Source organism: Panulirus ornatus, chromosome 48 (genome assembly GCF_036320965.1).
Source record: "Panulirus ornatus isolate Po-2019 chromosome 48, ASM3632096v1, whole genome shotgun sequence".
NCBI classification, from domain to species: domain Eukaryota; kingdom Metazoa; phylum Arthropoda; class Malacostraca; order Decapoda; family Palinuridae; genus Panulirus; species Panulirus ornatus.
The window spans coordinates 13,930,080-13,943,693 of NC_092271.1; the positions used below are offsets into that span (position 1 = coordinate 13,930,080).

At 41.9% G+C, this 13,614-nt stretch overlaps 1 protein-coding gene across 1 annotated transcript; it reads right to left on the minus strand.

Moving 5' to 3' along the window:
• Positions 1–794: 794 nt before the first annotated feature.
• On the minus strand, positions 795–10,836 carry LOC139764112 (glutathione S-transferase Mu 4-like). Its single transcript, XM_071690606.1, has 5 exons — positions 10,678–10,836; positions 8,888–9,028; positions 8,192–8,371; positions 7,933–8,025; positions 795–1,142 (listed from the first exon to the last, which is right to left on the minus strand). The coding sequence occupies exons 1-5, from the start codon at positions 10,714–10,716 to the stop codon at positions 942–944; spliced, it is 654 nt and encodes a 217-aa protein (XP_071546707.1). The 5' UTR covers positions 10,717–10,836; the 3' UTR covers positions 795–941.
• Positions 10,837–13,614: the final 2,778 nt, after the last annotated feature.

Genomic DNA, 13,614 nt, shown 5'->3' on the forward strand with positions numbered 1-13,614 from the left:
AATGAAGAGTATGAGAGAAAATGTAAATCTTTGGTCTCCTCAAATATTTATTGACCTTGTCCCCTCCTCGAACTGTACATGTATTGAATTTCACAATCAGTTATAACAAATAGTAAAGGAATTACACATACACCTAGCACTCCACTACCACAATCCACACACCTCACGTTAAAAATCCTGGAAGGAAACGACCAACTATAACCGTTTCCGCACGGTACTAGTGGCAAGATATATCACCGAAGCATTCAACTTTTTCCCCTGACACATCCTAACTCAAAAGATATATTTGACACAACGATTGCAAAAAATGTTATGCCAAGCATGCCAATCTGACTGCTGGGTTAGAGTTGCCAACAAAATCTTCCAAGATCCACAAGGAGCTATTCATTCTCCAATCCTTTTCACTCATCCTGCACTTTCATTACCTCCTGTAAACCACAGTGTACAAGTCTTCTCGTATGCAGATGACCTCACAGTTACATAACAGAACTGTGACACTACAGAAGCGGCAACTAAACAACACCTCGTTATGCTATCAGAACTCTAGTTCAACCAAAGAATGTCTGTATCAAGTCTAATTTCGCCTTATTGACCTCTGACAGACAGAAATCCAACTTGCACTTCGTATCACCCTGAATTATACTTTGATTCCCTCCGGCTGGGCAGGAGTCGGTTTCAATAAAAAAAAAAAATGGACGTCAGCAGGGGGGAAACAAAGGACAGCAGTTCAAAAAGTCTATCCGGGAAATAAATCGAAAATAAATCATGTTACAGGACAGGAAAACAACGTTAGAGCCGGTATAATGCCTTTTTATTAAGCTTCCTTCACTTCATTCGCTCACTCCTCCATACTGATGCGCAGAAACAGGACACATAACGGAAGTATTTACATCGTCGTGTTTGCAGTTGTCAGCGTTTGTGTAGGTGACATTGCCTGTGCTTCACTGACTCCCGAAGGCGTAGTATTTGTTGAAGATCGGCCTGCTCATGAATCTGGGTGATGCCATGTACTGCTGGATGGGCGGCAGGTCACGGAACCGCTGCATGAATTGCTGCAGGTTAGTGGCGTCTCGGAGGCAGGTGGGGTCCAGGTGCAGGTGCTGGTCCAGGAACTCGTACATCAGGAAGTCCACCATTGTCAGCTGTTGTAAGACAATAGGGTTCAGGGGTGTTGCGTTTATATCTACATCAAACTATCTGTCTTATTTATCTACCTTTTTTTTTATATATACATATTCGCCATTTCCCGCAAGGTAGCGTTTAAGAACAGGACTGAGCCTTTGAGGAAAATACTTACTAGGCCCCCTTCTCTGTTCCTTTTGGAAAAAATGAAATGGGATGAGAGGATTTCCAGCCCGCCGCTCCCTCCGCTTTTAGTCGCCTTCTACTACACACACGGAATACATGGGAAGTAATTTTTTTCCCCTATCTATCTATCTGTCTATCTATCTATATCTATCTATCTATCTGTCTATATATATATATATATATATATATATATATATAGGAAGAAAGGAAAGTGATTGGTTCTCGGTGAATGTGGGTTTGCGGCAGGGGTGTGTGATGTCTCCATGGTTGTTTAATTTGTTTATGGATGGGGTTGTTAGGGAGGTAAATGCAAGAGTCCTGGAAAGAGGGGCAAGTATGAAGTCTGTTGGGGATGAGAGAGCTTGGGAAGTGAGTCAGTTGTTGTTCGCTGATGATACAGCGCTGGTGGCTGATTCATGTGAGAAACTGCAGAAGCTGGTGACTGAGTTTGGTAAAGTGTGTGGAAGAAGAAAGTTAAGAGTGAATGTGAATAAGAGCAAGGTTATTAGGTACAGTAGGGTTGAGGGTCAAGTCAATTGGGAGGTGAGTTTGAATGGAGAAAAACTGGAGGAAGTGAAGTGTTTTAGATATCTGGGAGTGGATCTGTCAGCGGATGGAACCATGGAAGTGGAAGTGGATCATAGGGTGGGGGAGGGGGCGAAAATTTTGGGAGCCTTGAAAAATGTGTGGAAGTCGAGAACATTATCTCGGAAAGCAAAAATGGGTATGTTTGAAGGAATAGTGGTTCCAACAATGTTGTATGGTTGCGAGGCGTGGGCTGTGGATGGAGTTGTGCGCAGGAGGATGGATGTGCTGGAAATGAGATGTTTGAGGACAATGTGTGGTGTGAGGTGGTTTGATCGAGTAAGTAACGTAAGGGTAAGAGAGATGTGTGGAAATAAAAAGAGCGTGGTTGAGAGAGCAGAAGAGGGTGTTTTGAAATGGTTTGGGCACATGGAGAGAATGAGTGAGGAAAGATTGACCAAGAGGATATATGTGTCGGAGGTGGAGGGAACGAGGAGAAGAGGGAGACCAAATTGGAGGTGGAAAGATGGAGTGAAAAAGATTTTGTGTGATCGGGGCCTGAACATGCAGGAGGGTGTAAGGAGGGCAAGGAATAGAGTGAATTGGAGCGATGTGGTATACAGGGGTTGACGTGCTGTCAGTGGAGTGAATCAAGGCATGTGAAGCGTCTGGGGTAAACCATGGAAAGCTGTGTAGGTATGTATATTTGCGTGTGTGGACGTGTGTATGTACATGTGTATGGGGGGGGGGGTTGGGCCATTTCTTTCGTCTGTTTCCTTGCGCTACCTCGCAAACGCGGGAGACAGCGACAAAGTATAAAAAAAAAAAAAAAAAAATATATATATATATATATATATTTTCTTTCATACTATTCGCCATTTCTCGCGTCAGCGAGGTAGCGTTAAGAACAGAGGACTGGGCCTCTGAGGAAACATCCTCATCCAGCCCCCTTCTCTGTTCCTTCCTTTGGAAAAAAAAAAAAAAGAGGGGAGGATTTCCAGCCCTCCGCTCCCTTCCCTTTTAGTCGTCTTCTACGACACGCAGGGAATACGTGGGAAGTATTCTTTCTCCCCTATCCCCAGGGAAATATATATATATATATATATATATATATATATATATATATATATATATATATATATATATATCTTTTCTCTCTTTTCTTTCATACAATTAGCCATTTCCTGCGTCAGCGAGGTAGCGTTAAAAACAGAGGACTGGGCCTTAGAGGGAATATCCTCACCTGGCCCCCTTCTCTGTTCCTTCTTTTGGAAAATAAAGGTAAAAAAAAAAACGAGAGGGGAGGATATCCAGCCACCCGCTCCCTCCCCTTTTAGTTGCCTTCTACGACACGCAGGGAATACGTGGGAAGTATTCTTTCTGCCCTATCCCCAGGAATATATATTGGGGAAGAGCAGTGTGGTTTCAGAAGTGGTAGAGGATGTGTGGATCAGGTGTTTGCTTTGAAGAATGTATGTGAGAAATACTTAGAAAAGCAAATGGATTTGTATGTAGCATTTATGGATCTGGAGAAGGCATATGATAGAGTTGATAGAGAGGCTCTGTGGTAGGTATTAAGAATATATGGTGTGGGAGGCAAGTTGTTAGAAGCAGTGAAAAGTTTTTATCGAGGATGTAAGGCATGTGTACGTGTAGGAGGAGAGGAAAGTGATTGGTTCTCAGTGAATGTGGGTTTGCGGCAGGGGTGTGTGATGTCTCCATGGTTGTTTGGTTTGTTTATGGATGGGGTTGTTGGGGAGGTGAATGCGAGAGTTTTGGAAAGAGGGGGGAGTATGGGGTCTGTTGGGGATGAGAGGGCTTGGGAAGTGAGTCAGTTGTTGTTCGCTGATGATACAGCGCTGGTGGCTGATTCATGTGAGAAACTGCAGAGGCTGGTGACTGGGTTTGGTGAGGTGTGTGAGGGGGGAGAGTTGGGAGTAAATGTGAATAAGAGCAAGGTTATTAGGTACAGTAGGGTTGAGGGTCAAGTCAATTGGGAGGTAAGTTTGAATGGAGAGGGGCTGGAGAGGGTGGGGTGTTTTAGATATCTGGGAGTGGATCTGGCAGCGGATGGAACCATGGAAGCGGAGGAGGATCATAGGGTGGGGGAGGGGGCGAAAGTTCTGGGAGCCTTGAAGAGTGTGTGGAGGTCGAGAACATTGTCTCGGGGAGCGAAGGTGGGTGTGTTTGAGGGAATAGTGGTTCCAACAATGTTGTATGGTTGCGAGGCGTGGGCTATGGATAGAGTTGTGCGCAGGAGGATGGATGTGCTGGAAATGAGATGTTTGAGGGCAATGTGTGGTGTGAGGTGGTTTGATCGAGTGGGTGACGTGGGGGTGGGAGAGATGTGTGGAAATAGGGGGAGCGTGGTTGAGAGAGCAGAGGAGGGTGTTTTGAGGTGGTTTGGGCACGTGGAGAGAGTGAGTGAGGAGAGATTGACCGGGGGGATATATGTGTCGGAGGTGGAGGGAACGAGGAGAAGTGGGAGACCAAATTGGAAGTGGAAAGATGGAGTGAAGGGGGTTTTGTGTGATCGGGGCCTGAACATGCAGGAGGGTGAGAGGAGGGCAAGGAATAGAGTGAATTGGATCGGTGTGGTATACCGGGGTTGACGTGCTGTCAGTGGATTGAATCAGGGCATGTGAAGCGTCTGGGGTAAACCATGGAAAGCTGTGTAGGTATGTATATTTGCGTGTGTGGACGTATGTATATACATGTGTATGGGGGTGGGTTGGGCCATTTCTTTCGTCTGTTTCCTTGCGCTACCTCGCAAACGCGGGAGACAGCGACAAAGAAAAAAAAAATATATATATATATATATCCCTGGGGATGGGGGAGAAAGAATACTTCCCACGTGTTCCCTGCGTGTCGTAGAAGGCGACTAAAAGGGGAGGGAGCGGGGGGCTGGAAATCCTCCCCTCTCATCATTTTTTTTTTTTTTCCAAAAGAAGGAACAGAGAAGGGGGCAAGGTGAGGATATTCCCTCAAAGGCCCAGTCCTCTGTTCTTAACGCTACCTTGCTAACGCGGGAAATGGCGAATAGTTTGAAAGAAAAAGAAATATATATATATATATATATATATATATATATATATATATATATATATATATATATATATATATATATATATATATATAGAGAGAGAGAGAGAGAGAGAGAGAGAGGGAGAGAGAGAGATTTCATTATTATTATACTTAACCGCTGTCTCCCGCGTTAGCGAAGTAGCGCAAGGAAACAGACGAGGAATGGCCCACCCCACCCACATACATATGTATATAAACGCCCATATACATACATATACATTTAAACGTATACATACACACATACACATATATACACATGTACATATCCATACTTGCTGCCTTCATCCATTCTCGTCGCCACTCCGCCACGCACGAAATAGAGCCCCCCCCCCCCTCCTCAGCGAGGCAGCGCCAGGAACAGGCAATAAAAGGCCACATTCGTTCACAATCAGTCTCTAGCTGTCATGTGTAATGCACCGAAACCACATCCAGACACCACAGACCTTTCTATGGTTTATCCCAGTCACTTCAAATGCCCTAGTTTCAATCCACTGACCGCACATCGACCCCGGTATACAGCATTGTTCCAATTCACTCTATTCCTTGCACGCCTTTCACCCTCCTGTATGTTCGGCCCCGATCGCTCATTTTTTTTTTTTTTCACTCCATCCTTTCACCTCCAATATGGTCTCCCGCTTCTTCCCTCCGCCTCTGACACATACATCCTCTTTGTCAATCTTTCCTCACTCATTCTCTCCATGTGTCCAAACCATTTCAACACACCCTCTTCTGCTCTCTCAACCACACTCTTTTTATTGTCACGCATATCGAATAAGTAATGAAAGGGTATGAGAGATCTCTCATACCCTTTCATTACTTATTCGATCAAACCACCTAACACCACATATTGTCCTCAAACATTTCATTTCCAACACGTCCACCCTCCTCCGCACAACCTTATCTATAGCATATGCCTCTCAACCATATAACGTTGTTGGAACCACTATTCCTTCAAACATACCCATTTTTTGCTCTCCTAGATAACGTTCTCGCCTTCCACACATTCTTCAACGCTCCCACAACCTTCGTTCCCTCCCCCACCCTGTGACTCACTTCCGCATCCATGGTTCCATCCGTTGCCAAGTCCACTCCCAGATATCTAAAACACTTCACTTCCTCCATTTTTTCTTCTTTGAAACTTACCTCCCAATTAACTTGCCCCTCAACCGTACTGAACCTAATAACCTTGTTCTTATTCACATTTATTCTCTTCTTATTTCACACACTTTACCAAGCTCAGTCACCAACTTCTGCATTTCTCACCCGAATCAGCCACCAGCGCTGTATCATCAGCAGACAAGAGCTGACTCACTTCCCAAACGCTTTCATCCACAACAAACTGCATACTTGCCCCTCTCACCAAAACTCTTGCATTCACCTCCCTAACCACCCCATCCATAAGCAAATCAAACAACGCACCCCTGCCGCAAACCGGCATTCACTGGGAACCAGTCACTTTCCTCTCTTCCTACTCGTACACATGCCTTACATCCTTGGTAAAAACTTTTCACTGCTTCTAGCATCTTACCTCCCACACCACATACCCTTAAAACCATCCACAAAGCATCTCTATCCACCCTATCATATGCCTTCTCCAGATCCAAAAGTGCTACATACAAATCCATCTGTTATTCTAAGTATTTATCATATACATTCTTCAAAGCAAACACCTGATCCACACATCCTCTACCACTTCTGAAACCACATTGCTCTTCCCCAATCTTTTGCTCTGTACATGCCTTCACTCTCTTAATCAATACCCTCCCAGTAATTTCCCAGTAATACTCAACAAACTTAAGCCTCTGTAATTTGAATACTCACCTTTATCCCCATTGCCTTTGTACAATGGCACTATGCATGCATGCATTTCCCTGGGGATAGGGGAGAAAGAATACTTCTCATGTATTACCGGCGTGTTGAAGGCGATTAAAGGGGACGGGAGTGGGGTGTTGGAAACCCTCCCCTCCTTGTATTATATATATATATATATATATATATATATATATATATATATATATATATATATATATATATATATATATATATATATATTGTTACGAACATGGTGTGTGTGCCCACATGTTTGTATATTTGTGTATGGTGTGCCTTTGTGTAGGGTGTTGTTGCCCGGGCTCGAACCTCACTTCCCTGACCGAATTGTTTGTCTTAGTAATCCTATTTTGAAGCAGATGTTTACCAGTCCCCCAGCAACCGAACCCTTATCAGTGGCGTCAGGTCAAGGCGTGGGGCCAGCTACGGGGTATGTCATCCCGTACGTTCGCTGTTGTCGTGAACAAGGGAACAAAGGAGTTTGAAATCTACGCAAGATGGTGGCCGGACCTTAGGCCTTCTCCATCCAATCACGTTGGGTTGAGGGCGTGACAATCAGTCTTTTGACCTATCAAGGGCAATTGTGTCATTCCGACCTATCGTAGCCATAGGTGGCGGGTCAAGTCATGTCTTGTGTCATGCTTTTATAGTCAACTTGTCAAAGGAAAAAGATCTGGTTTGAAATCTTATCTAGAATGTTAACTCATGTTCAATGTTAAATTCATGCTCAATGTTAAACTCATGTTCAGTGTTAACGTAAATGATTCATGCCTGATTTATGTGTTCACTTTGTACACTTGAATTCTTTCATTATAGGTAATTCTAACCCTGGTGTTTGTTTTAATCCCATAACGTTAAGATAGGGTTATCCTGAGTTGTGCAACATAACAAATCTAACGTCCTTGCAAAGACAAGGATCAGTATAGTATTTGTAACATATATACATGTTACTGGCGACCTTACTCGAATAAGTATTGAGTTCGTAACAATATATATATATATATATATATATATATATATATATATATATATATATATATATATATATATATATATTATTTTCTTTTTTTGACGAGACTTCTGTGTTACGCTAACTGTCGATGATATAGCTCTACCAAAGGTGACTTTACTCGTCATACATTTGGACGCCCTTGGGGATGGGCAAACGGACTGGCAGGTACTCACTGAGTCTCCGACGAACCAGGGTTTGTCGCCCAGGAAATTCGAGAATTGCTTGATGGAGGCGGGCAGCTGAGACAGGAACTGGTCTTTCCTCTCCTGCCGTGTGAAATGTTGAAAGTATCGTTACGACATATGACCAATTTGCACCTCCCTACTTTATAATATCTTTATATATATTATATGTTACACACACACAAGGAGACACAGACGATCTTATCAAGAAAAAGGTGACTGCTCAACGGCTTTCCCAGAGCACACTTACAAAGTGGTCGTAGCAGACATCCACGAGGGCAGAGCTGAAGTCCATGGCTTGGTTGACGAGCATGTCCACCTGCACCCTTTCATGCTCGGTTCTGCCGCACATGTCGTGTTTCCTGGCGATGTGCCGCAGGATGGCAAGGGTCTGGCTGATCTTTATGTCCCCGTCGATGTAATATGGCAGCTGAAAGGATTAGGTTGAGCATACTAGGAAGTGACCAGCTCGGGTCACAAGCCTAGCTTCACCTGCCACTTCAAACACTTTACTAGCTCTCCCCAAACGCTTGTATGTTCATCGCCGTAGGAAAATGCACACTGACATGCCCTCGGTGATCTGATGTGTGTGTCGTTAATATGAAGGACAACATCCCATCCTGTCTTCCCTTCCTCCTCCCTCAACTTAAACTACAAGTCGAGAAAAGTTTTCTCTGAGATTGTGACGATCTTCGAAAAGTCTCGAAATTGTGTACTAAATTGTGTATGGATGTATGCTTCTCTTCCCATAAACTGATTTATCCTATGACATCCATTATTTTCATAACAACTCTCTCTCTCTCTCTCTCTCTCTCTCTCTCTCTCTCTCTCTCTCTCTCTCTCTCTCTCTCTCTCTCTCTCTCTCTCTCATACTTTTATACTACGTACTGGACACTGTCGCAGCGTACTTAAAAAAGAATAATCACAGTAGAGGCTGACAACTAACATTGGGGAAGTCGAGGCCGAGGTTGAATTTGACTGAGAACCAGCAGGTCTTGTCGAAGGTGGGGCCAGGACCCACCTCGTACTTCCGGTCCTCAAACTTGGTTCCCGTGTACTCCAGAAGAAGCCGGATAGGCTGTGCCCACTGTGAGAAGAGAAGAATAACATATTCATCATGAAAACTAGTATTCTATGACATAGCATGTAAGCGAGTGGGGCTAATGCATATGAAAGTTTCGCCGAGATGAAAACTGAAAATGAAAATAAGGCTAGTGTATTTGCATGAGTCAAGTTCTGTGGAGAACTCTATTTAATTTCTGTGTATGACAAATGACATCTGGAGAGTGGATGTGTACAGACTAAGTCGTCTTTCGTCAGCTCCTGGCTCAACTCCGCAAAGGTAGGGAAGGCAATTGGACACAGGAAAATTATCAGAAAATTGCCAAGACTTGTTAAATAAATAGAGAATTCTGATATACATATTGTTCCACTAGAAAAGTTACGAATTACAGAGTAAAGGCTTTGTCTCTGGCCACAATTTCACACAGTGACAAATGACACTTTAAGTAGTATTATTGGCGAAAATAACGACATTTAGTGTCGTTTTCCCAAAAATATCTTATTGGATTTCAGTAATATAGAGCTCTTGGTTCTTGGATTAAAGATGTAACGATCGTGCGGGTACAGGAAACGCTGTCAACATATACGTATTTATGTAGTGTGAACAATATCATTTTATTCTTATTATCAATATCATTATTTTCACACAAAGGTATTCCCCTATCTAGAGGTTCCTGCAGCTCCAAAGCTGCGTTACACTCAGTAGCAGGGCAGGATGGACTCTTGAAAGCGATATATTTGAGGAGTCTATACTCACCGTCAGCTGACGATGATACAGCCTCGTAAAGGTGACTCTTCACTCGCAGTTGTAACCCCATTCAGGTGGAGTGCCATATATATATATATATATATATATATATATATATATATATAAATATATATATATATATATATATATATATATATATATATATATATATATATATATATATATATATATGGCAAAGTTAAACTTATAAATCGTTATGTATTGGTTCTTCACAGGGTGCGTTACAGCGTTTTTAACGTCACAAAAAAAATTACAAACAATCGAAGTCATAATGGTTATCGACCTGCATTATGTGTGTGTGTGGAGAGAGAGAGAGAGAGAGAGAGAGAGAGAGAGAGAGAGAGAGAGAGAGAGAGAGAGAGAGAGAGAATCGTCATCTAAAAGAAGCACCCGGGCATCGTGTCCACAGCTTCTGTTGTTCATGCTTACGTTATGAGCTTATCATACATCAAGTACACCACTTAATTCGTCTCCCTCATTTTATAAACGTAATCTTATCGAGGCTACAGTGATGGGCGTACACATAAGGCATAACTAATCTATTTCAAAATATTTTTTTTTTCAAGGATTAATCTACGAATGCACTGGCTAGAAGAACGAGTGCCGTAAGAGAAATACCGAAACAGCACAAGTCAACAGAATTGTTTTGTATCGTAATATGAATCCGAAATCGAACTTGATGAGGACAACACCAATTATATGTATCTCTAGTGTGGCCGGTTGCTTGGTACCTCCAGCCTCTGCTGCGATGCCATATGTGATTCTCCTTGGACATTCTTTTGTTCACTTGATGCATTGCCATATTTCTCCTCTTAAGTCTGTTGATTTCATGATGAGGGGGGAAACTCTCCACACTACCGTTAACGAAAAAAGAAAAAACCTTACAAATGCGAAATAAGACTCACACATCGCGTTTTCCAGTAACCAAGCACAGGCGTCGCCATTCTGGCAGCTGGGGTGATAGAGATTTAAGTGGACGGGAAGAGGCTCCTGGTGGTAACCGATCTGGTCATGGCCAGAGGAGTTGCCAAGTGGGTCTCCCTCCAGTGTTATCGTCGCGCAATAATGTCTGTATGTTACTAACATGGACAGTTCTGTCTGGCGCTACCGAAGCTAGGTAAGGTGGGTTCCTTCTGGTGCAAATGAACGGGTTTATAGTCACGATGATTCTTTTACGTTTAACGATTATATACACTTAATTTCGTCTATTGCACTAGGATGGAAAGCGGTGTGTGTGTTGAATCTACGAATCCCTTTATAATCAAGCGAAATACATCTATTAGCATAAGCCAAAAACAGATCGTTTAAGTAGCTTCCCTTACACATTTTACAAGCACATCTATCTGAAGAATCCCGCACAGTGTCACACACAAGCGGTTATGGCACCTCAATAACACACACACACACACACACACACACACAAACATGCGTGCGCGATTGTGCCCGTAATGGCACCCTATGAAAAGACGTGGGGAAAAAGTTGCTTTTCCTGTAGGTGTGTTGAGCACTGGAATAAGTTACCGTCAGACGTGGTGAATGCTAAAGCTATAAATACCTTCAAAAGTCGTTTAGACAAATATTTCATGAATTCTGGTATACTTTGAGAAAAACACCAGAAATAAACTGCATAAACAACAGCGGTAACGGGGACACCAGAAGGCTAATGTGATAGCTTAAAAAAAGACTGAGTGGAATTACATTTTCTTGTGTTAAATTTTATATATATATATATATATATATATATATATATATATATATATATATATATAAACTATATATATATATATATATATAAACTATATATATATATATATATATAAACTATATATATATATATATATATATAGATAGATAGATAGATAGATAGATAGAGAGAGAGAGAGAGAGAGAGAGAGAGAGAGAGAGAGAGAGAGAGAGAACCCAGTCGTGGGGCAATCAAGCCTCCGGTCGTCTGTCCTCGTGTAAACACATCCGACCTACGGCACTGAGAAAACATCCAACTTGCGGCCGTATTGGCACCCCGAGAACACACATTGCCGGTAGATGTCATCTTAAGGATGAGCTGTGCTGACAAGAGACTGACCTATGCTTGACCTCGTGAACACACACACACACACACACAGACAAGAGGAGCAACAGGACTATAAAACTCGCGACACGCAAACAAGCTGGGCTAGGAGAGAGAATTTTACAGCCACCGTAGCTAACTGCACTACCATCACTAACCCTCTAGATAACCGGGGTTATTAACATTTCCTGTCCATTAACTTGCAGTGAAGAAATCAATTGTGCAAGTACTTTATGCTCTGAAGTCAGGGGTTCAGAGTATCAGTCCAAAAACTCGAGCGTTGTATGCCTAACGAACGGTACGGAGAGAAAGCAATCTAAACAGAAGAAATAGCTTAGAACGCTGCCTACTTTACTTGTACTGCCAACTGGCAACAGTTAGCTTGGGGACTGACGGCAAGCTGCCTGCTTTTCAAACGTACAGTTGCCATGAGAACTTTGACATCAGCTCTGTCAATACCGGATTTTTGGTTCCCTTAGAACTGTGAATACATAGCCGTTCGTTGTTCGTAGCTGTCTAGTGATGGAGGCATAGATACCACGATGAAAATTAGAATTTCTCAGTCTCATGTAACACTGTCATCTATTTATTTATGTCATATTTGTTATTATGGTAAAATTATTTTCGATTTCTTCGTTGCTACTGTTATCGCTAATACAAAAGTATTTCCTTTTTTTGTCAGGGTAACGTACGATAATGGCTGTTGCTCATCAACGTGAGATGCTGATTTTGTTAGTCATCAAATCAAATTATATTATTATTATTATTATTATTATTATTATTATTATTATTATTATTATTATTATCATTATTATTATTATTATTATTATTATATTCGCCATTTCCCGCGTTAAAGATGTAGCTTCAAGAACAGAGGACTGAGCCATTGAAGGAATATTCTCACTTTGCCCCTTTCTCTGTTCCTTCTTTTAGAAAAGTGGAAACTGGAGGGGAGGATTTCCAGCCCCCGACTCCCACCCCTTTTAGTCGCCTACGACACAGGGAATACGTGGAAAGTATTCCTTTTCCCCTATCATTTATTATTATTATTATTATTATTATTATTATTATTATTATTATTATTATTATTATTATTATTATCATTATCAACGATAATAGTAGTAGTAGTAGTAGTGATAGTAGAAGTAGTAATACCAAAAAAAATGCCAAAGATTTGTAGGTAATTTTTACTGAAAAATGTTAAATTTAGAAAATAAATGACAAGAAATAAGACCTTTTAATGGACGAAAAGGTCATTGACTGTAATCTTGCTGTATCACAAGAATAAAAAGTCTGTAAAGATATTAAAAGCTAATAAATAGTCCGAAGGTCCGGACGGCGAGTGAAGTGGTCCTCTTTCGCTAGTTGAACGAAAGAACAGAATCAAAAGTGGAACAGTGGCACCCGTCACGTTGAAACAAATTCCTTCGGTAACAGCGTACCAGCCACTGTTGGTATTGTCGAGTGTCAGCCCAAGCCAAGGGGAGCGGTTGATGACCGTTCCTCCACTTGCCCACATTGTAACCGACGAGGAAAGGCCATGACACCTGAGCCAATGTACTCAACTGCTGACGGCCCAGGAGATAGTATGGCGTCCGTCGTAGTTTTTTTTTTTTCTTTATTTCATGCTACCTGTAAGGAAAGGTTTTTGGGAAAGATTTATGAAGTACATTTTGTAATCATGCCAGTGTAAAAGCTATAAAAACAACTATATCATGTTTTCCATTTTGTTTTCATAGTATTCGTGAGAAGTGAAATTTGTGTCAAGGAAATG

Coding starts and splice junctions, on each gene's coding strand:
- LOC139764112 (XM_071690606.1), bottom strand. CDS start 10,716: ATGGCGACGCCTGTGCTTGGTTACTGGAAAACGCGATGT. Junction 8,372..8,887: donor TCGGCCTCGACTTCCCCAAT/GTTAGTTGTCAG, acceptor TAATCCTTTCAG/CTGCCATATTACATCGACGG. Junction 1,143..7,932: donor CCTGGTTCGTCGGAGACTCA/GTGAGTACCTGC, acceptor GTCTTACAACAG/CTGACAATGGTGGACTTCCT.